Below are 23235 nucleotides of genomic sequence, written 5' to 3' on the forward strand. Positions count from 1 at the left end.
TTCATATTAAAATGCCAATTTACTAGTATACATTTCAAAATGCTTATGTATCTGTGAGAGAGATAAAACTGCATGCCTAGCATTTAAAACAGGTTCCCTGGTACTTCAGTAAAACAACAAAGAAGCCAGGTAGCTCATAGAAGCAAATCATTCAGTCACTTTCTAAATAAATTTCTGATTTGCTTCAGAATAATACTGAGTGTTAATAATAATCCCCCATATAATCTCAGATCTTAATAGCTCCAATGTCTTTCCCAGCTAGAATACTAGCTACTTAAATAGGTGAAGTGGTATATGTAATATGTCATAGTACCACTTTTCTATTAAATATGCCAACGCTTTAAGAAAAAATGGTTTTGTCTGGAGTACCTTTCGGAACTTATATAGCAGTTGTCTGGGAGAAAATAGATGACACTGATGAACTATGAGCTGTAAAGAAGCCTGGCCTTGCAGAGCTTGGTACTGAGCCCCTCTTTTTAAATTCTCTGATTAAAGCTGCCATATTTCTCTTACTGTGGAGCTTTATCATAAGATATGTTCTCAAGTTACCCCACAAAATAAGTAACACCAGCAAGTTGCCCATGTCCTTCAAAAAGTTGTTTTTAAAAAGCTTCAAAATTCATCCTCATGAGGAATAACCCTCTGTTCAGGCTTTCTCATAGCATCATTTTTGTCTGTGACTATAAATCAGAATTATTTTGCTGTTTTCAGGTATTCCATGTTTTTGCCAGGAAAACTTAACATTTATGTCCCATTGTTTTTTATCTTCTCTTTAACTGTTCTGAAAATGCTTTTTTTTTTTTTCCTGTACATCATTTAAATGCAGGAAAATGTCAAATTCCTAGCCTACATCTTCAGTCAACAAATAGTAAGCAAAACAATATCTGTTATACAGCTGGTTCTGTAACTTCCTGACTACTTGAATGCTTCAGTTCAGAGGAGTTCTTTTTTCACTTAGGCCAAAAAACAATTTAAGGAATAACTTAAGAAGTCACCAGTGCTACTAATAAATAGCATCTTGTGCTATTTTTGTTGAACAGCTTTGTTCCCTTTGCTGCAGCCCCTTCCTACCACACCACCACAAAACAGAGGATATAGTAGAGCTGGAAAAGGACAATGAGAACAAAGATGGACAAAGGTACAAAAGTATTTCCATGGGTGGAACAATTAACTGGAGCATGAATCTTCATTTGGGAAAAGACAGCTCGGGTGGACAAAACAGTCTAATTAAAATCATAAGCAGCAATGGTGCTGAATAAGGAACAATTTTTCACCATCTTTTTAATGAAAAAATTACTAAATGAAACAGACACATGATGTTCAAAGAACTATCTTCACTCACACAATGTAATTAAGCAGTAGAACTCCTTTCTGCATGATTTTGTGGACATTAAATGCTCATGGCTGTTCAAAAAGCAACTTGCAATTCAGGAAAAATACCTCATTTCCTTCTCAGGATATCCCCAAGCAACAAATCAGAGAATATGTCTCTTGTATCAGTTAGTGCCTCCCTTTATTTTATGCATTTTCATTGATGTTCTTTTATTTTGCAGGCCTCTATATTTCCTATAGTCTGTAAACTGTCCTTTCCTTCTACACTCATCCTGCAGCTCTCCCCTCTGTGCCCTTCTGCTTTAATGTTCTACAAACTGCCATCTACCACAGGACAAGCTACTTATTTTGATCTCTAATATCTGAATTCTCGTAACTTAGTCTATTAAAAAAGTGTCCAGAATAATCCTTTTCATGTAATCACTGGAGAAAGTTTGGCATATACTAGTATTGCTATGAACCTTTTTGATTTCTTTTTTAGGAGTTAGAGTTCCTCAAGGAAAATCTGGCTCATTGACATTTTTTCTTCTTCCTGATGCGAGTTTTTCCAAATGGACTGTGCTTGTCCTGGTGAAATTCTGACCTGCTCAGTATTTCCTCAGTGTTCTTGCTTTTCTCTCCTTTCCCCAGCATCAGGATGGGCACAGTAAACTGACCCTCTGGAAACTCTCTCACTTGCTGTGAGTTCCTTCACTTGAATTTCCTTACCAGAAGAGTCTCCTTGCCTTTTTCTCCTGCAGATTTTGATTCTGCCAGATGCCAGTCAGACATTTCATGACTTAGTCTTTAGACATGCAGCCTGGTAGGTATTTTCAGGTCATCTAATTCAATTGCATTTTACAGACTCTTTAGGAAACTAACAATGAATTTTGGGTGGCCTATTGTGATTGAGACCCCTTAGCCTCCCTTTCTCCCCCCCCACCCAACTTGTCTATTCAGTTGCTCACTGAATCTCTTTCGTTTAAAAAAAAAAAAGTTTAAATCTCTGCAATTTCAGTAGCTGGCAATTCATTTTTTCCTTCGTTATGGAGAGCAATGATCTTTAGACATGTGTAGGTTGTGATTTTTTGTTTTAGTTTGGTTTGTTGTTGTTTAACAACTCCTCTTTTCCTTCCAGCCATTTTGCTCCTTACTCTTCTTGAGCAGCTGACCCCCCCCCCCCCCCCCCCCATTCTTTTAAAGAACAATTTGTGTGAGATTTCATCCAGGAATCCAAAGCCTCTCCCACTGTAGCCAGCAGGTACATTTGGCCCCAGGCTATCCTTTCCTCATGCAGTTGGCTTTATTCTTACACCACTGTTGCTCAATGTATGGTCCATAACCTGGTGGTCCTGGAAACATTTAAGAACCTAAACCAACCAGTGGCAATACATGTTTCCATACAACTGACAAGCACACATCTGTATGGGTGATAGAGAGAGCAGGCATAATTGGGAACTAGCTCCCAAATGCTATTTACCTCTGATTATTAGCAAATTATTAACTCATTAACAGAGACAAATGAACATGACTGCATTTATAACAGTAAAACTAGCATTCTGTTTACTTACATGCTAGTAACTATCATCCTATGCAAACCAACAAACAACAGAAATGTATATAAAATGATCAGCTGGTATTTTCCCCAAGTCTGACTGCTCCCTCAATACAGAAAGGTCAAAAAGCACTATTAAATATAAAATTTTACCTTATGTTTTTTGTACAGACCTTAACTCTCTCAGTTCATAGGGTGAAATCAGTAACTATGTTGTGTAAGTTTTTAACTGACGAGTTAAGCTTGAGTCTAAGGTATCTATTAATGCTTAATTTTCTTGGGATATGAATCACCAAATTCAGGTTTTTTTTAATTTCGTTTATCTATCTTCTAAATATTTGTGTAAAATTAACTTTAAAGACAATTTTCTACTAAATATTTGTAGTTGAAGGGACCTGAATATGAGAGATTTAAATTTCTGGAAGAGACACACAAAAAATGATCAGGTAGTTGTGGAGAATGATTTACAAAGGAAAATTAATTCGTCATTGGGTAAATATAAAGGATTGCATCATATGAGTTAGCCTGGACAACTGTATCCTAAAGAAAGATAAATATGTAAGGCTTTGAAAAGGAGACATTATGGACTGTGACTAATATTTTTGAGCTACTAGTGAGCAAAAGCAGTCCTGCAAAGTAAGTTCAGTGCAAGCAGCCTGGGAGAATCTCTGCATTACAACTCACTGCCTGATTTATTAAACAAAACAAATGAGTTTCTTTAAGCTTAAAGAAACACAGCTTTGATGAATAGAATTTCAGCCCATAATTTATATTATTCCAACAAATGTAACTTTGTTTTAAGCTGTGTTCCAAATTTACAGATATATTTGTTTCGAATACTAGACATTGTCATCTTTGGTTGCCTTAAAAATAAATAAAAGAGAGAGAACTGACTCCATAATAAAACACTGGTATGATCAGCAAAAGATCCTTTTAGATTTTAAGTATCAAAAAAAAACCCTAGCTTTCCAGAATAACCTAGTCCTGTCAGTGTAGCTTCAGAGCCCGTCTCTAGATGCGCATTTTCCCTCTTAGTTCCCCAGTTAACCAGAGAACTTTTCCAAAAACTTTTACAAAGACAGAAAGACTTCCAATTGCTGGGGAATGGTTAAAGCTCTCATTTCTCACATGAAGTTCAATGCAATTTTTGAAAGTCCGGTCTTGTATCTCACTTTTGTTGTTGTTGTTGGAGAACAAAGCTCAGCTATATCTTTTAGCCTAGCTGAACCATCTGCGTAGTCATAGAAGGAAGGGTTACAGAGGGAGATCTGCAATGCTAACACTGCTGTCTCTGTGGCAGATAAAGCAGGTTGTTGTTGTGTCTGGCCAGAAGATATATAAACTATGTAAGCAGACTAACTGAAAAGCTAGTGTAAGAAAAGCATACAGACCTACTGAGACAGCTTATGGCTATAAATAATTGTAATTTAGGGGTGGTGAGGAGATACTATAAGAAAACTGGATTTAATGTTATGAAGCTAAAAGATTTCAGTTGTGTAATGAATAGTGAAATGTAGAAATTTTCCCCATCAGGACAATCCCCCCTCCCCCACCCACCCTGTTATAAATTCATACTTATTGCTAGAGAATTGACTTTGTAAACTTACGGAAATCAAGCAGCTTTTCAGATGATAAGGTACAATTAGCCCCAAAAGTGAATGTGAACATTTTAAGGTAAAGATGCAATTTGAAGCAACTTTACCCAATGTCCTTTACCCAGGACACAAATGGAAGCAGAGGTTTGACTTGTATTCCTGCCTGCTACTGGTTTACTGTGCAAGTAATTTCCTGTGATGGTATGACAGATACATGATGGTGTGATATCTTTATAAAGTATTTTAAGAATTACAGATTTTTAAAAAAAAGTTATTCCTTATTAAATTATAGCAAAATAAATGACTAAATATCACAATCAGTAAAGCTGAGGATAAAGTAAGAAGGTAGTAAATAGCGTGTCTTCTGAGGAAAATTAATTTCCTCTGGATAAAGACTGTACAGAAATTTGCTCTTTATATACACCTTATTTCTCTAATAGAAAACACAAGGAATGACATGAAGTAACACTGTGCAGAGACTCTTAAAGAAACTCAATCCTACCCTGGGCTTTTGCCAAGCTCTCTGAGAAAGGTCAACATACCGAAGTCAAACCATAGCATTTCACCTGCTCTAGAGGCCAAGGGAAGTGTTGCATACTATGACAAACATGAGAGAAGTGTCTGAATGCTACTTTCGGCTTTAGTTTTCTAAATACTCTGAGCAGGAGTATTCTATGTGCGCTTACATATCCTTTGCCTAAGTATGCCTGTGTGGGGCTAGTGGAAATGAATATAAAAAGCAACACCAACTTCTCGAGACAAAAGCAGCCAGTTCTAGTTGAGCAGGTTTCTTTCATATTTGTAACTCAGAAGTTCCTATCTCTAAATAATATTTCCCAGGACAAGTTGTTTAAGAGCTTTTATTTTGCACCCTGAACTAATCTTCCCACAACCGTAGTGTCATATTAACATAACTTTGAGCTTCCAACCATAGACTTGCTGAAAGCATTCAAGCATTTTGAAAGCTCATGACTTACATGGAACCTGAAGGCTTTTTCATTAAAGTGAACTTGGCTTTAAATCATCCTCACTAGCAATAAACTACATTCTAGGCATTAATACATTTTGAATCAGTCTTAAATTAGTCTAGATATGCTCAGATACTAATGAGGATGGCTTTTCCATCTTCTTCTTCTGTTCCTTTTTTTTTTTTTTACACGTAGTTACTAAGTTACTGAAGATGCTTATACCTAATTACTGAATGATTTAGTTCAGTCATCATCTAAATACAGAGCATTTTAATCAGATGTAGCAGTTTCTCACTGCTTGGAGCCAGACCCTGTTGTGCAGAACCTAAGTATTTATGTAAGCACTCTGTCATCAGAGATCTTCTATTTACAGGGCTCAGTACAGTATGTTACACAGCAGGGCTTGAAATGCCACCCAAGCGCGTCACTGGAGGTTTGCTTGAAGGATCTTGCCGGACGCCAAGTACTTCCCCCGAAACGCAGCAGGCTTTTTCCCCAGCTTCGGCGCAGCTCGGTCCTACTCCGCTCCACCTCTTCCCTCCGCCAACCCCCGGCTCCTCCAGCAGCACCGCGGCCGGGCCTGCCCGACGCGCCCCGCTGCCCCCGGCCGCCCCGAACCAGCCCGGCGCGGCGGCTCCGGGGAGCGCCGTGCCGGGAGGGCGCTGGCCCGCTCCTTCCCCCCCTTCCGTGCCCGGCCGCGGCGTTCCCGCCCGGGCCCGCGGCTGCCGCTGCAGCCGCCGCGCGCGGGCGGACCGTTACTGCCGCCTCCCCCCACCCCCGAGCTGTGGCGCGGGGGGACGGGGAGGGGGGCAGGGGCGCCCGGCCCAGGAACTGAGAGCGCTGCCTGCGTCCCAGGCCGTACCGTGCTCTTCGCCCGCCGGCCCGGGGCGCCTCGCCCGCCTCCCACCGGCGCCGCCGCGTAGGGCTGCCCCCCTCCGACAACATGGCGGCCGCCGCGCCTCCACCACCCCCCCGCCTGACGCCGGCGGTCACGTGCCCGCGGTCACATGCCCCGGGGACCGGAAGCGGCGCGCCCCGGCGTCCTCCTCGCGCCCGCTCTGCTCCTGCCCTCCGGGCGCCGGGGAGGCGGCGGCAGCGCCCTCGGCTGAGCTCCGCTGCGCCGCGCCGGGCGGCGGGGCTATGGGGTGGGTGCGGGCGGCGCGCGAGCGGCTGCGGCAGCGCGTGCGGGGCGCCGAGGCGCTGCGGGAGACCTGCCGTCAGTACCCGCTCTTCTGCTGCCTCCTCTTGGGGCTGGGCGCCGCCACCCTCCTGCTCAACCGGTAACGGCCGCGCGCGCGGACGGGCGGGCGCCAGCGGCGGTTGGGCGCCGCCCTGCGCGCGGGGCGGGGGAGGGGGAGGGCCGGGGGCCGCGGCCGCCTGCCTGCCTGCCTGCACCCCCGGCGGTGCCCCGCCGCCGCCCCCGGCGCCCTCCCCCGGCGCTCCGCCCGCCTCGGCTGCAGGCCGGCGGTTGCCCAGCGGCGGTGTCGTCCGCGGGTAGCTCTGGCACCTAATTGAGGAACAGACACGTAAATTATGCTAACTGGTTGGTTTACGGCCGTCCTCTCCTCCTCGGTGCTGCCGTAGCGTTACCTGTTCGGACTGCTGGTCAGAACAGGAAGGCTGGTGCTACATAACGCGACCTGATGCTTCAGCAGATTAATGGGGACAGCAGCCTCTCAAGTGCGGTTTTGAGGTCCTCCAATTTGCTGGCAGGACTGTTTTACCTTTCCTAGCTCTAAGGTGAGACCGCTGTAGACTTCTTCAGGCTTTTCAGTTTCATGCAGCTGGAATTGAATTCTGTATAAGTGCTGGGGAGACGGAGTTAGCTTTAGTCTTTCAAGTAACTGGTTGAACTACCAATTAAACAAATACTAATATTTATATATAATTAAAAAAAACATAAAATACCATGTATTACTGATATCTTTCTCTAGAGTAATATATTTTTTTTCCTATTTAAGGTATCTTCACATTTTGATGATCTTCTGGTCATTTGTGGCTGGTGTTGTCACATTCTACTGTTCGTTAGGACCAGATTCTCTCTTGCCAAATATTCTTTTCACAATAAAATATAAATCTAAGGTAAATATGCCTGTTTGTGTTTTCATGTGTTCTTTAAATTTAAAAACAATAGATATGGGTAGTAATTTTTGTCTAATTCTTTTTGCTTTTAAAAATATGACACAAATACAGTTAATATCTGCTTATTAATGACTTTTACAGCAAACATACTCGTATGATGATTAAGATCCGAATTTTTCATATATTCATGGAAAGTTCCATCAAATCTACACGAGTCTTTAAAGCTTTCTTTTGGGAGTATACATGGATGTTTTTTTCCAACCATTTCACTCATTTTTCACTTTTGGCAATTCAGTAGCAGGTGATGTGCAATAGTTGAGAAATCATATAATAATCACATTCTTTTTTATTGCTTTTTTTTTTTATTGCTCGTCCTCTGGCAAGTCAGTACTGAATCTTCATTATTGACTGTAATCAAACTTCTTTAAGTGAAATTGATTTTCAAAGAAAAAAATTCCTAAATGAAATTGCTGTTTTCTAACTTTAGAATAGTTTAATGTTGATTTTCATAGGACCAAAAGTGTTGTAGTTACAATAGTTCAAATGTATGAGTGAGGCAAGATTTGCAGAGAAAGTCTCATAATAGACACTACCTAACTGATGTATGGGGAGATGACTGGAGAAGTGAGAGAGTATGTTTTCTCGAACTTTGAGTGAAAGTGCTTTTTCTGTTCATTTTTTTTCTCATACTATATCTCACTTTCTTGCTGGGAAAACAACTTTGTCTTTATGCTGTTCAGTTCTCTTTAACTGTATACAGAAAGGCAAATTGACTAATGTATCAATATATTAAGAGAGTTATGATTTTGAAGAATGTAAATTTGTCTAAATGTTTTCTCTTAGCAATTAGAACTCCCGGAACTATTTCCCCATGGTCACAGTTGTGCTGTCTGTGGCAAGGTCAAATGCAAGAGGCACAGGTAAGTTAACTATGTGGCACTGCTAATCTTAGTATTTATTATGTTTTGTGCGTGGCAGTAGGAAACTTTCAATCAAATATTGTTACACTAGCTTTTCTACGCTCTCCTACAGGCCTGCTTTGCTTCTAGAAAACTATCAGCCGTGGCTGGACCTGAAAGTGCCTTCAAAGGTTGATGCATCCCTCTCAGAGGTAATTGCTGCTTCATTTTAGTTCCTTGAAACCCAGTGATTTTTTTTTTTTTTCTTTCACGTCCCTTTTGGACATGTTACTTCTGGTCCAGTAGAAGTGAGTGAGATGTAGTTCCTGCATATGTTAACTTGTTCTTGCAAAAATCGAATCAGAGCATATGCCAAGAGCAAAAAGGCAAGATGACATATTTGTTTCGCACACATGTGACTGTTTCTGTAATAGCATGCCTAGACCTTAGGAAACGTTTGTAATTTGGGAAGTGTATAGGAAGGAACAGTTATGTTTGAGTCATTAAAAAGCATGTCTTATTCTCACAAAGTTACAGATTTTAGCCTGCTTAGTCTCTTGGAGTGGAGGTTAAGAAGTGATTTGCTCTACTGCAAAATTTCTGTAATGAAGCTGAATGTGTGTTCATAGGTAGTTAAAGTCATTAGACAAAGCTGTAACAAAATCCTTCCAAAGAAGAAGTTAATGCATTTATTCAAAGAAGAACAGCATAATAGCTGTTTTTAAATAAGACCCTAAATCAGGAAATGTCTTCAAATAATTTTGTTTTGCTTTGTTCTTTTCAGAAAATATCTGCAGAATTATTTTTCTTTTTGTTCATGTTTTTTTTCTTGGCTGGCAATTGATGAAATGCAAAAGATTATCTATTCAGTTGCCAAAGTCTTTCTTCAGAGCTAGAAGAACACACAATTACTTATGTAGCTTAATCTCATTTTTTCAGAATTTTAATTCTGGAGTTCTGTGATAAAGCAACAAATAAATAAAATGTCAGAAGTGAGCATATTCTTACATAGCAGCTCCCACTATTAACAATCCAATGTATTAGGTCAGAGCTGCCTTTGTAGTATAAGCTAATACTTTAATACCTAATTCAATTTGGAGTGGTGGTGTCTGGGGCGTGCCCCATAGCAGAAGTGGCAAAGGGTTGAAAGCCTTAAGGGAAGAGAGGGATGGACAGTTGAGGAATGTTTTAAAACACCACACCAGCAACTTGGTAACTTCCTTTGATTTAATGTTGTGACTTGCTCTGTAATTTCAGAAGCAAACTGTTATTGTTTTAAAATTATTGAATCTATTAAAATTATTTAATTTTTTATATGTTTAGGCCCAAGTGTATTAAAATACAATATCACTCATACCATTATTTTTATAAAAATCTCTTGTTTTAGTAATAAAACATGAAATACTTTTATGCATGTAAATTTACATGGCAAATAACTGTGACCATTTACCAAAGGATGCAAAGGTAAATGCTGAAGGACTGGAAATTCTTTTGTTAAACTTTTTTTTTTTCTTCCTTAAAAGATGCAGTAGCTTAAATGGGAATTAATGCTTAAAAAAAAAAAGGTTATTTTCTAAGACAGATCTTTAAAATGTATTGCCACACATTGGTATTTTTATATTTGTTAACTGTTACTGTAGTTCTGCTTTTACCAAAGTGTTTTCTTACTTCAGTGGCATGTCCCTGGCCCGCTTTATTTAGCAGTTTAGACATGGCTTTCGTATCTCTATGCCATGCTTCTCATTCCTTTCTTTTCTTTGGGTGCTTAACTAGAAGGAAGTGCCAGACCCAAGTTCTGTGCAGTCCTGGGACAGTGAGGCAGGATAATAATCTTTGATGGTCCCCAACAGAGTCTGTTTATGCACCTGAGTCACTATTTCCACTTACTTCCTATAATGCTTGGAATAAGAAATTCACTGCATTGGTTGCCTGTTGCAGCTCTTTTGTGCTAGTTGAAAGGGTAGCAGAGGTTCTGCCCACCATATTTCTCCTGATCATCTGCCCTGGAAATGCAGCATTTAATGTGTGCCTGGAATCAGATAGCCTGCTTAGGGTTGGAAGGGGAGATGGCTCTTATTTTCTTTTGTGGGTTAATCATACATTAGTGGGAAACTGATACAGCGAGAACTGAATTAAGATTAATGAGGTTCTAAAGGTGTGCAGCAGCAGGAGTGCTTTTTGAAAAAGCAGAGTCTTCAAATCATTTAGAATAATTCTGTGATTTTTGAACATTAGTTTTTCTAGTTCTTCTTTTGCAGGTTGAAGAATTTTAGCAACATTCTCATTTCCCAATGTTTCTAATTTGAACCAGTCCTGTAGTCTCAAGGCTTGTGTTTTCAAGTGCTTACAGACTAATTTAATACAAATTTGAATCAGAAGAAATTCAAGTTTTCCTTACAAATACGGATTTTTCTCTCTTGGATTGTGGTGGCAGTTTGTCCCATTTTACTATTTCTTAATGTTTTTGCAACCTTGTTTTGGTTACCTAGCTCCTATAAATGGTTTAAAACGGTAAGTAAAGCCTGTGCTTGAGCTTTCCTCCCACCTTCATTTATAGTTATTATTATAGTTGAAATCTGAACTGCCTCAGCCATGGATCTATCAATATTTAATAGTTTGGGCTGTGTCCTGCACAAAAATATTGTCATGACCTAAGTATAACTTTGTTTGCAGTTTTTCTAATCTTTGTGCTTTATCTTAGTTTTCCCAATATTTTCTTCATTTTGAATTAGGTTGGTCAGTTTTAAGTATACTTTCAAGTGTTACGGATTGTTTAAAAGAGAATCGAATTGCAGTACTGAGTTTAATGAATTTGGTTCTTTACATACAATCTCATTTTTGCTGTGTGAGGAGCAGTTTAGATTTAACTGTTGCAAATCAAATCTATGTAATATTTAGAAAAGAAGGCCAATTGGTTTTCTTGCTCAGCGTCATGAAAGAAAAGGGTTAATGGAACAGGGTGCTGTCTGTTGATCTCATAAAATTTTCATTAATTTTCAGATTCTCAAATTCTTGCTTTTAGTATGCGACCAGAATTTTATCTTTTCGTTATTTCTAAAAGTAATTTTAATCTTTCCATACATTGCTGGAAGAATGAATGGCAAGAAGTTAGTTACTGTCTTGAACATGCTCTTTGACAATCCAGAACTCTTGTAGCAGCACACTGGCCTGCATTCTTATTGGGAAAGGCTTGCTTTACCCTCAGGATCATAGTCTCAGCCATCTAATTGCACTGTCTTTTAAGGCTTTTTCTTTGTGCTTTACTTTTCAAATCCGTGTTGCTTTGCAGTCTAATCCAGCCTGGTAGTTCTGACCTGCTACTGAATCGTTCATCACTCAGTTCTCATAGTTTTTCCTCTTGGGAACTGGAGTTTATTCCATGGCAGTCCACAGAAAGCTTGTCGCAGCAGCAGTAGACTGAATAGCTTGCAATATTGCATTGTTTGCTAGGAAATAAATTCTCTGGGTTCTTTCTTCAGCTGTTTCTGATACTGCTATGTCCTGCATTTGGTTTTACACTTTTAATCTCTTTCTAATTAAAAATTGTACACACATTGAGAACCAATCTTTTTACAAAATGTTTGAGAAACAGGTAGGGTTTAAATGAAATGACTCATCATTTATATTTAAAATGGAAGAGTAAAACTTAACAGAAAAGGAAATTAAGTCTTGTTAACTAGCATTCTTTGAGATGTTGTCATATCCACTCTGTTGGTGCACGTGAGCAGCGCGAACAGTTGAGCTTGGATGATATTTCTGATGTTGCAGGACCAGGAGACAGTACACATGTCCTGCTTTCTTGGTGCTTCATAAGAATGTAGTGGATGGTGTTACAGTTTTTTTCTGAGCTACAGAATTACACTAATATCATCTGGAAGGCTCATAGGGTTCACAGGGAAAGTCTGTATGGATTGTATGCCGTGAATTCCCATTACTGGCAAATAATTGCCTATTATTCCTTGAGTGCTTGTATTTTGGAGTATGGAAAATTTCACATTGTCTCTCAGTTTCAATGTTGCATCTTGGTGTAACGGAGCATCATATGTAACTGCTGTGCCGTGTGTTCAGAAAATGTGCAAATAGAGCTTCATGGGTCTACTTTCTGCAAGTCCACCATCAAGGTGTTTTTTGTTAAGGCCATATAGATAACTTGAACTCTAGTAGAATGTGTTTTTACCATTGTTCTCAACTCTATTGTGTGGACTTCAAGTGTATTTTAAGTTAGTTATCTGATCAGCCTCTGTGTATGGGATTGTCTACGTGGCTTTGTGCTGTGTAAGTAATACATACAGCCCTACCTAAGTAATACTGGAGAGCCCTAACTTAAGGTATGGATTGGGAAATAGGAGACATTAGGAGGAACACTGGCAAGTCTGTGAAAAGGCTCTAGTGGAAGTCAGTAACACACACGGGGTGAATCTCAAGGAGATCTTATCCAGAAGGTGGAATGGGTCGTCAGGTCTTGCATTTCCCCCTTACTTTCCTTGCTGAGGTAATAACTACAGGAAGGTCATTCTCGGAACCGCAAGTTTTTGGCTTAATTAACACTAAGAACAAGGTCACTTGTTATTAGAAATAATTCTTCTAATAACTTTAGAAGCCTCTGAAATATAGACTAAGAGAGTATCAACAAGTTATGCTAGCAGTTGATGAACTGAGATTGCAGTGACATGTACCTGATGGACAGGCTTTCTGTCCCCCAAAAGTCACCATAGATTAAAGAAACCTCCTTTGAGAAGAGCACATTAAACTCACACTGAATACAATGGCTTATGCTCGAAGGCTATCCAAGTGCACTCTTCACTCCAAAGAGGAGATGATTTGCTGTAGTTGCTCTTGATGGTTGCTCTTGAAGTGCAGGGCAAAAGCAGAGGAAGAAAGAAAAGGGGCCCCCAAACAGATACTCAGTATGGATTTTTCTGCAGGCCTTTCCTCTTGAAAGGCACTTTTTTGAGAGAGCCTGTCGTTTGAGCTCTGAAAGAGGGTTGTTCTGTAGAAACTCTGGATGAAGAAAAACAATGTTGCACTACCTGTTAGACTGAGGCTTCTAGAATAAGTTGGTATTTTATATACTGGCAGTGCTATGGATGGCATCGGGTCTAAAGTACTCTGATCTATTGCTGTTAATGACTGTTAAGGTAGTGTTTTCTCACTCTGGAGCTAGTTTTGATCTGCCTCCTATTGTCTGAAGATTAGCTTCTAAAGAAGGTTCTGTGGCATTTGCTGATCTGTTCTGTCTTGGGAAGTAAAGGATTTGCCTCTTCAAACCTCTGCTTTTAATGGGAATATCACATAGGGGAAAAAAAAAGCAATTATCCTATTCATCCACACGTGATCGTATTAAAATTTCACGGTTTCAGGAAAGCTTTGGTTCTGGGATTGCTTAATTAAAGTCTTAGGCTGGATGGAGGAACCTGGAACAATAATCTTTTTTTAAAAAGAAAAAAAACTACTAAAATTCTATTCTTGGTATAGGACAGAAGGGAAGGAGGAAAAGAAAGGGAGAAAAGACATGGATGAATTTAGATGTCTGTGCTGTTGACCATACAAAGTTGTCCAAAAAAAGAAAGCTTTCTTTCAGAGAGGTTGGGGGGAAAATGTCCTTCACTTTAAAAAGAAAGGGAGGAGGAAAATCCTTGAAATGAAACAATTGGAAGGAGGAGGGTACCTAATCAAATTTGAGTAGACAGTCTTCTTAGTAGTGAAGATAAAGAATGCTCCATCAACTGCTCAAGTCTAAAAAATTGAGAAGATTTTAGAAAGGCCATGGTGTTCATTTTACTAAGCTTATTTGTATACATCATGAGTAGAGCAGAGGCCCTAAAGATAGCACAAATCTACGTAACGAGCTTGAATTCTTGCGGTGTGCACGTACTCAGTGTGAATGCGTGTAGCAGCAAATCTTCTAAGAAGAGTAATACTTATTTTCATAAACGGTGCTTTTATTATCCTCTGTTATATTCAGCTTTACTTTCAAACAGATTTTATATTTTTCTTTGAATACTGTGACTTCTTTTTGCAAAACCTTTTCTCTACAGAGTATGACATAACAGCCGTATGTAGTGACACAACGCATTCTTTCTTAATACCCTGATCAGCATTGATGCTGCTGGGGGCCAACTGATCTCCAAAGTAATGACTCTAACTGAGGAATAGGCCATTACAGGAGAAGATAATATGAAGTATATCTTGGTATTATAGTGAAGGAGGAGAGATCTCAAGCAAATGTCACCCACCCTTCTCCTTTCTCCCATCTTTTTCTTGGCACTGTCTCCTGTTTTCCCCTCCCTCCAAAAGGTTTCTCTGCGCTAATCTTCATGCAAGGAATGTAAAAGGTACTTGAAACTGTTGTGTAAGGAGTTGTGCCAAGCTGTAGTTGGGCTCACAGTTCACCTCGTGTGTATTATGGTAGCAGCTGTTGGTTGAACAGGGACTGTCGCCTTCCCTCCCTCCCTTCCTGCTGCGCCATTGAAAGCCAAGCTGAGCCAGGGCATGCCTGTGGCACGGGTGCAACAGTACCGCATCCTGCCAAGGAACCCAGGTTTTCCAGCATGGGAAAGGCAACCATGGGCCTGGCCTGTGAGGAACAGGTGTGGAAAAGATGGAGAGACTCTCCTATAGAGATCCATGTAGATGGCATATGCTGGGGCTAGGGATAAGAAAGAGAAAGCCCTGGTGGTACATGTGGGGCGTGGGCTTTTGGAAGCACTCCGGGGCTCCAGGAGATGGCTGGACAGTAAGATAGGCTTTGTTGAAAGCTGTGGTGCAGGATTTGGAGAAAGGGGAGTGGTTTTTATAGAAGTTGCTTTTTAGTATTCTTCTTTTGTTTGCTTTGTAGGGGGCAGAGTGGTGAGCATGCAGGATGGATTGTAGGGTGAAGGAGAGTCAGAAAAGGTGGAGATTTGGGTGAATGCAGGATGCCGTGCACTATAGCAGAAAAGAATGGGTCCTGATCTTGAAAAATCAGGGAATGGCTGTTGGAAGAAAGATTCCATTTTTTATAGTAGCTGCCTAACAGAATGACCATAGCACCATACTACTACTGTCTGTAGTAGTAGTGGCAGCTGTTTCACATGAGATCTGATGAAACCATCAGTTTATTACTATTTGTCCAAAGTACTGTTTGTTATGCAAAACGATTGATTTCACAGTAGGACTGTATATTTGTACGTAAGAGTTTTATGTTATACAGATTATATTCTATGAGATTTGAAAGGTATTTGTTTTGTTTTAATACTTCTAACAATGATTTGTGATAAATTTTATTTTTGTAATGTTATTGTTTTTGTTCTGCACAGGTACTTGAATTGGTGCTGGAAAACTTTATTTATCCATGGTACAGGTATGAGCTTTCCATAGAAGTTACTATTTTTGAATAACATAAACATCACTCAGGATACTGTTTTAGAAATAAACATCTGCAAACAAGCACTTCTTTTTAAATAAAATATAAGGCATTCTTTTAATTTAAGTATATCAATTTCATCATGTTGGTGCCTCTTATGTGCAGTTAGAACAATTTTTTATGATTTATAAATGGTAGAGATTGTTCTGAAATTTGTATTTGATACTAAAAACATTTTTAGATTATTCTTTTTTCATATATTCATTTTCTAATAACTCTTACCTGGAGATATGCATGGCTTGCTTAAACCCTGTGTGAAAACTCAAAAAATGAAATTTATTTGCAGATCAGAGGCATTCTTCTGATCTTTTCCATAATTTTTTTTAATCTTAAAAAGCTGTATGGTGATGTATTTTAAAAATAAAAATTCCACTTTTAATTGGTATAGAAAGGCTCTTCTAAATACATGTTGTTGCCTCCTTGCAGAGCAGCTGTTGATTTGCCTAATTTTAAAGCTGTGAGTAGTTATGCTGAACTCAGTTGAGTAGTATTGTGACAATGGCCTATATGGAATTTTTTTGCTGCCTTGTAACTTTATATATTAGTGCTTTGTAGGAAATTAAAAAAAATCTATTTTTAACTGAACATGCTGAGATTAATATGTTATTTCAACATTTAAAAATTAAATTTAAAATGGAATAAAACAGAGGTAAAACAACATTTTGCTTTAATTCTGAATTTGACTTTTTCATTAAATGGAGAGGTTCAGGTTTGTGCTAAAATAAATTTAGACTTCTGTGTTGTATTTTATGCTCCGTTGTGGTTCCCCGTGCCGTCCCCCCTTCCCCCCCCCCCCAACTCTGTGACATCTAAAATTTCCTGGGCAGACTTCTTTGCCTGACTGGTTTTTAATTGTGGCTGATGTCTGTATGTCTACATCTATTTTAGTTATATGATGAATAAATACCTTGGAGAATCTAGCAGTTTCTGCAAACAGCAGAGGGAGCTTGAGCACCATTTATTGTGAATCATCAATTTGGAAAACTCCAGGTTTTTAACTCTCAAGTATAGAAAATTAGAGGATGTTCTGCTGAGCTGTTTGATAAAGTAACAAATGTAAGGGAGCCATCTTCTGTATTGCATAATTTCATAATTTTATAATTTCAAATTAGGCAGGATCTTTTGGCTGGTAGGCAATCCATTCCAAATTTCCATGTTTTGAACTGGCAAGGAAACTTGTGCTCCACATATTACATACACTCATCTCCAGGTTCCAAGCTGATGGAAGCCTAGCATACACCATATAGTGCGTACACCATAGTAATATGTACGATTAGAAGTGCAGTGTAAAAGATACTTGGTATGGAGCCGGACTGAGTCTAGCACTAACAGGTTCTGCCATATCTTGCTTCCTACTGAGCTGCATGAGATGGGTGTTCCTACACCGTGTTTGTGGTTTTCCGTGGCTGCATCTCTAGATTTGAGCTAGCTCCACAAATTCCCACCGTACTGATCAGACCTAGCAAGCTTTCCGTGGACCTGAAGTACTGGGGAGTGCAGTGAGCTATAGTGCAGTATTATCTGAATAATTCTGCAGGAAATAGCTTGGTCCTGAAGGGCTTATTAGTTTCAGCTTAAGACCAGTAATGTCAGATCTGATCTCATTCTGTGCAGTGCTATTCAGATGTTTCTGTGCTTTCCCATATTCCTAGGAACAGCAGTGCAGGGAGGCCTGAACTATGTATGTACGCAGCTACTTGAGGTTTGTCCTGTAGAGCATATTAGTTCTGGCTTTTCCCATAGGGAACTACACTGTTTGCATATCTGATCTGACTCTGGAGAAAGGACAGTTGCATTCATGAAATGTTTCTGAGCTATAAAACCCCACTGACCCCAGCTAATTCTTCACAGAACCAAATCAGAAACCTCTTCATCCAGGCTGTGCTTATCTAGCAGTGTGGGTACTAACCACCAGCAGGCAATTCAGACTTGTCAGATTAGGCTGATAAAAGACAATTTTTGCTGCTTTCCTTTTCAGAAATGTCAGAGACTGTTCAGAAACAGTTCCTTATGCCAGCTGACCCACTTTCAAGTGAATGCAGTTTATGCAGATTTTTTTTTCTAGTGTTCTGCTAGCTGATGCTGTCTTGCAGCACCTAGCACACTCTGGATATCAGAAAAGTAAGGTGATGTGTCTCACCCAGAAGCAGAGACAGTGTGATGCTTACAAGGAATCTTTATCATGAGATAAAATCATAGAATTTACTGCTCCAGAAGTAAAGTGCTGTGAGCAGGGAAACGCTCTTATTTTAAGTTTGTTTCATTAATACACTGTGTTAGTATTTGTGATACTTTATTAGCAGGTTGAAATTTAGAGATTATTGAGAATAAACTCATGTTAAATTAGGGGAATGGAAATTAGTAAGTAAAATGTAGTGAATTATGTACTTATATCTACATGCATTTTTGATTTGGTATTTTTCAAAGTATTTATACCAGTCACATTTCAATATTTAGATTTTAAAAAATAGTTTCCAACTATATAAGAAAAATAGTGCATAGTTATAAGTAATCAAAGTTTGTAGAGCTACAAAATACCAGTCTGAGTCGATTGCTTATACCATATGCTATACAAGACGACTAGGTAATATTCTATTTATACTGACTTACACCTCATTTTAAATAGATGAATATAAAGTTTAAATGATTCATTTTATGCCTGCTGAATTTTTTGGTCATTGATGCAACTGTAACCAATTCTCTGAATTCTAATGTAATATGAGTAATTGCCACATTTTTGTAATGTATTACTGTGGAACCTTTTCCTTGATAGTGACTAAAAAAACTGATTTTAGACATGGAATTGCCTCTATTTTAAATGCAAGTAATATAATTGAAAAATCAAGAGTTGTGGTGAATTACAAATCATAGCCTTACATTCTTTTTCAGCTTGCAGCTTATTTTCTTAATCTTTGAGATAATAGTTGCCAAATTTCATAAGAATAATTGTCAGATTAAGAAATCCTTTTGGTATTTGTACATGGTTTAATTTATAGTAGATCAGCAGTTGGATGTATCTTTTTTGAGACATTTGACTCAGTAACTGTTTACAATTAACTGACTAAGCCTTTTTATTTTGGCAAATATCTCCATTGTACTTACTGTTGTGTTTTTAAGTTCTTCCTTAAAAAGCCTGGCAAAATGCAGCCAATTTTTAAAATGTTTACAAGCAAGTTGTTTGGACCTTCCATTGTGTCATTGGAGATCTGGGATTTTACAGGTTCTTGATGTTCTTTTAACCAGTCTTCAGTCTGCTGCTGATTAAAAGAATGTCTCTGTAAATCCACAGCATGTCACGAAAGTACGTGTCATAAAGTCTTGTCCAAGTAGAATTAACCAAAATGCTGGTTATCCAAGTGTCAATAAAATAACAACTTCTTGGTCCAAATTACTTCATGTATTTTGTTTTCCATCAGATATTAATAATACAGCCATACAATTTGTTTGCTAATCCCTTGGTTTCTTTCGATAGTGTAGAACAGTATTTGCTAACCATTTTGCTTCCAAAATGTCAACTGCTTATCTTAAACCAAACCAAACTGCCCCCTACAGTATTCTTGTCTGCATACAATTAGCTGTGAGAAGATGGTTGCATCCCTTATAGGAAAGCAGGCTGCTTTCTTTGAGATGCTTTTTTATGCAATTAGTTGTGTACTTTTATGAACAGGTCACCAGTGTCTGTAGCTAACGGTTCACCTTCAACGTGTATTTGGGTGCTATATAACCCAGGCTAGCATTGCTTTAAAAAAATGGATGCTGAATAATGTAATATGATGATACGGGCATAAAATGTTCAGTATTTTTCAAACATATTGTTGTATCTTGTACTTAAATTTTTTAAATGCAAATGACGGTTGCTTTTAATACAAATACAAACTCATGTATTATTAAAAGCTGTAATGGCTTTTACATGTGGTTATTAGCCAAAGCAGGATCTAGCTTTCTTTGTATCATTGCTCAGCTGTTATAATACAGTTTTATCAATAACTTTACTCATAGCCTAATGTCCATATAGGCTTAAATGCTGGTATGTCTTTTTCTTTCTATTGCATTTTGAAGAATGCTGCTGTTATGGTCTCTTTTTCCACTCAATTTGGTTGCATTTTCTGCATCTAAGACTTAATATATTTGCCATTTTTACTCAGTTTGTTAAAAACAACATGGAGTTAGGTGTTCTTCCTTCCTTAATCAACTTAAAATATTTTTTACATGTTTTTTCATTGAACATACTGTGTTGCAGCAATTGGAAACTGGAAAGCCACATTAAAGTTAAATGATATTTTGACTCAGTGATTTGGGAATCTGTTTCAACTTCTTCTTTAATTTTGTTTATTTCTAAGCACTAACCATGTTAAATAATTTCAGTTCTGTTCCAGGCAGCTATAGGTTGAGTTTCTCATTTTATTTTCTTTATGAGCAATAAAGAGTTTTACAGCTTATGCTACAATTAAACTTTTCAAAAAGTAAATGTTGTCATTAGCATATCTTAATTTTTCTACATACAAACCAACTTTTATCAGTTTCCTATGCTGCTTTCTTTTTTTCCTTCTAGGAAATGGCCATCTCTGTTTAGAGAAGAAATAGACCCAACTTTTTGGGGGGTGGGAGGGAGGGAATATGGTATGAAATGGCATCTAAGTATAGGAACATGCTGGAAAAAATACTGATGCAAATTTTCTATTGGAAGAGTCTCAGCTGAAATAGTAGGGATATATTCTACTTCATTAGAAGTTACATGAGAAACTACCAACCCTATAATAAAACTTAAACAAAAAGTAAAGTTAACATAGTCAAATCTATACCAAAAACAGAACAAAATTATTTGAAATCTTGGGATATAGAAGGTCTTGGAGTAGGTATTGTGAAAAATCCAGTTTTGACTAGCTTAATTGTAACACACGCTTGCAGTACTTCTTTTTCCAAAGGCCTTTCAGCTGTTAATTCAGACTCACTACATGCCACTGAATGAGGAGACAGTCATTGTTTTCATATATGTGGAAACTGAGTTAGATGATGTTACTTCATCAAAATTATGCAGATATTTATTAATAGAGCATAAATCAATATATAATTGCAAGTTACATTCAGACATTTTTCTTAAGCCATTGCTGCATGCGCAGACATCCTGGGAATGCTATGGGGGTTTTTTTTGTTTTTCTCAAATAGAATATTGGTCGCTCTCTGACCCCACTCAGTGGCATTCATTTTGATTAATATGTGTTGAAATGTCACCATTGAATGTTCTTATTCCAACTTTTAGTAGTGCTAGTTGTGTTGTGGTTGGATTAATATAAAGATAATATTTTCTTCTGTTTTCTTACATGACTTGTTTTATACCTCTGCAGAAATATTACTGATGATGAATCCTCTGTGGATGAACTGAGAGGCACGCTGCGATTTTTTGCATCTGTATTAGTTCGGAGAATTCACAAGGTAAAGTGGCTTAAAGGTATTAGCATTGTTTTTCCATTTGAAATAACGTCTGTAACTAAACAGTTCTTGAATTCTTTTTAAAATTATGATTCTAAAATCAATCTTACAGCCAGTGTAGGCAATTTTCTAGGAAGTTTCCTCTTTGTGCTTATCTATTCCCTCCTTTTGGACCTTAACCTATTCCTGGTTATAAACTGTCTTTGAAGGTTCTTGCAAGTAAAGATCTTTCTTCATCTTCTTCTTTCTTCATCTTCTAAGATCTTTCTTAGCAGTGCAAGGCAGTTTTAAAACCTTGGGATGGTCTTTTAGCTGTCTGTTAGTGACTTAATCCAAATAGAAATAATTTTGAGAATTAGGAAGAAGAATTATTAGACAATGGTTAGCAGTGTACCTGACTTCATGGCTTCTCGTTGCTTGGATTCTTTGAATACAGTCAAAGTCTTTATATTGTTTAAAAATAAGAAACTGTTCTGGTAAGTGAAGAGCTTGCTATAAGAATTAGAATAGATATGAGTCATATACTAATCTGGTTCTTACAAAAAGTTCTGAAGACTAAATTTTAAAGATTCAAGTTACCTGTTAACAGTGTTTAATATATTAGCACATACACCATGATGTTCTCTGGTAAAGTGCTTCAAGCCTGTTTTACAGGAATTGCTTCTAAATTTCTGGCTGTTGTAAGCAGGAAGAGATGCTAAACTCAGTTTCCAGATTTACTCAGTGTTGGCCCCTCTGTTGGAGCTGTGTGTGTGACTTTTTTCCCCTCCTTAGTAACAGGAATATTTCCTAAGCTACAAGTTGTAAATGTACTCTATCATGACTGATTCATAGCCTGATTCTGTCCTTGCTGTATGTCAAATCCAGATGACTTTCTTGTTTATTGTAATTCAAGCATGTTGCTTTTAAAGTTAATGTGGGGGAAAATTAGTAAATATTCTGGGAAGTGCAGACATTATGGAGGTGTGAAACTGAAGTAAATCTTTCAAAGTGAAAATATAGAGCAAGTCTTACAATTTAATTTGTAGTTCTAATGCATGCAGTTGTTACTTGAAATGTTTGTAAATCTATTGTTGATCCAGAAAAGAATGATGTTGGGACTGTGCCTCCTTTATTGATCATGTAATAATGTATCAATTGTGTCTTCTCAGATGAACTGTATCATCTTTTACCATCCAGTCTGAATTTAAATAAAGTAATAATTTTCTGTATCTGCCCTGGTCAGTAGCAAAGTATAAATAATATATTCAGTTTTATGTATCTGGCTAGAGAATATATGCAGCAACAATTCAAAGACGTTCTAACTGTGAAGGTATTAAACATTGTTGGGGGAGCTCCAAAACCTAAAGAGTATCACTAAAGTGCATTTCTCATTACAGATGGTTAGATTTATTTGTATACATCCTATGTAATAATATAATTTATTTTGTCTCTTTGTATAAAGTGCTATAAATATTTCGGACAAAATGGGTGCTCATAATAACTTTGTATTTTGGAATAGAACTGGAATATGGCATGCTTCATCACTCAGTAGAGCGTGGCGTCTCATGCTATACTATACTTTTCAGCCCATACCTTTTCTGCTCAGCAAAAGTGTTTGTATGCATGCACATACCCCTCCCACCACAGATTGAGGCAGCCTGAACTGATAGCTATGATGCATGTGCTAATGAAAATATGCTTAGAAATGAGAGTAGGTATGCAAGTTGAAGAATCTATGCTTATTAATTAAGACTTAAAATTACAAACTGTTTCAGAGAAAAGAATCTTTGAGGGGATTATTTGGTTCCAACAATTTCCTTTCATTTCTGTTTAAGGCTGCCTACGTGGCTTTTTTTTTCTTCTTTCCCCCCCCTAGTCTTGATGAGGGATAAACTCTATTAGGAAAGAAACCTGTCCAGAAGTCTTAAGTTGTGAATACTTAAAATTGGTTGTTTCTACTTCTCTGAGGCATCTTTTATTCTTGCTTAAAGCAGAGAGCATACAATGT

The 23235-nt window shown here is 38.2% G+C and overlaps 1 protein-coding gene across 6 annotated transcripts in view; it reads left to right on the forward strand.

Annotated features, from left to right (window-relative positions):
* Positions 1–6487: 6487 nt before the first annotated feature.
* The window catches only part of SNX14 (sorting nexin 14), a 61484-nt gene continuing 44736 nt past the window's right edge, over positions 6488–23235 (forward strand). For 2 of the 6 annotated variants that reach the window (XM_067294029.1, XM_067294030.1), the window contains exons 1-6: positions 6570–6709; positions 7391–7511; positions 8355–8431; positions 8544–8622; positions 15709–15752; positions 21161–21248. In XM_067294029.1, coding sequence (XP_067150130.1) covers positions 6570–6709; positions 7391–7511; positions 8355–8431; positions 8544–8622; positions 15709–15752; positions 21161–21248 — 549 coding nt within the window. Of the gene's footprint in view, positions 6710–7090; positions 7170–7390; positions 7512–8354; positions 8432–8543; positions 8623–15708; positions 15753–21160; positions 21249–23235 lie in introns of those variants that run through there. The other 4 variants (XM_067294032.1, XM_067294031.1, XM_013948928.2 and 1 more) reach the window with 4 other exon arrangements.

This window comes from Apteryx mantelli, chromosome 3, assembly GCF_036417845.1.
Source record: "Apteryx mantelli isolate bAptMan1 chromosome 3, bAptMan1.hap1, whole genome shotgun sequence".
Lineage (NCBI taxonomy): Eukaryota > Metazoa > Chordata > Aves > Apterygiformes > Apterygidae > Apteryx > Apteryx mantelli.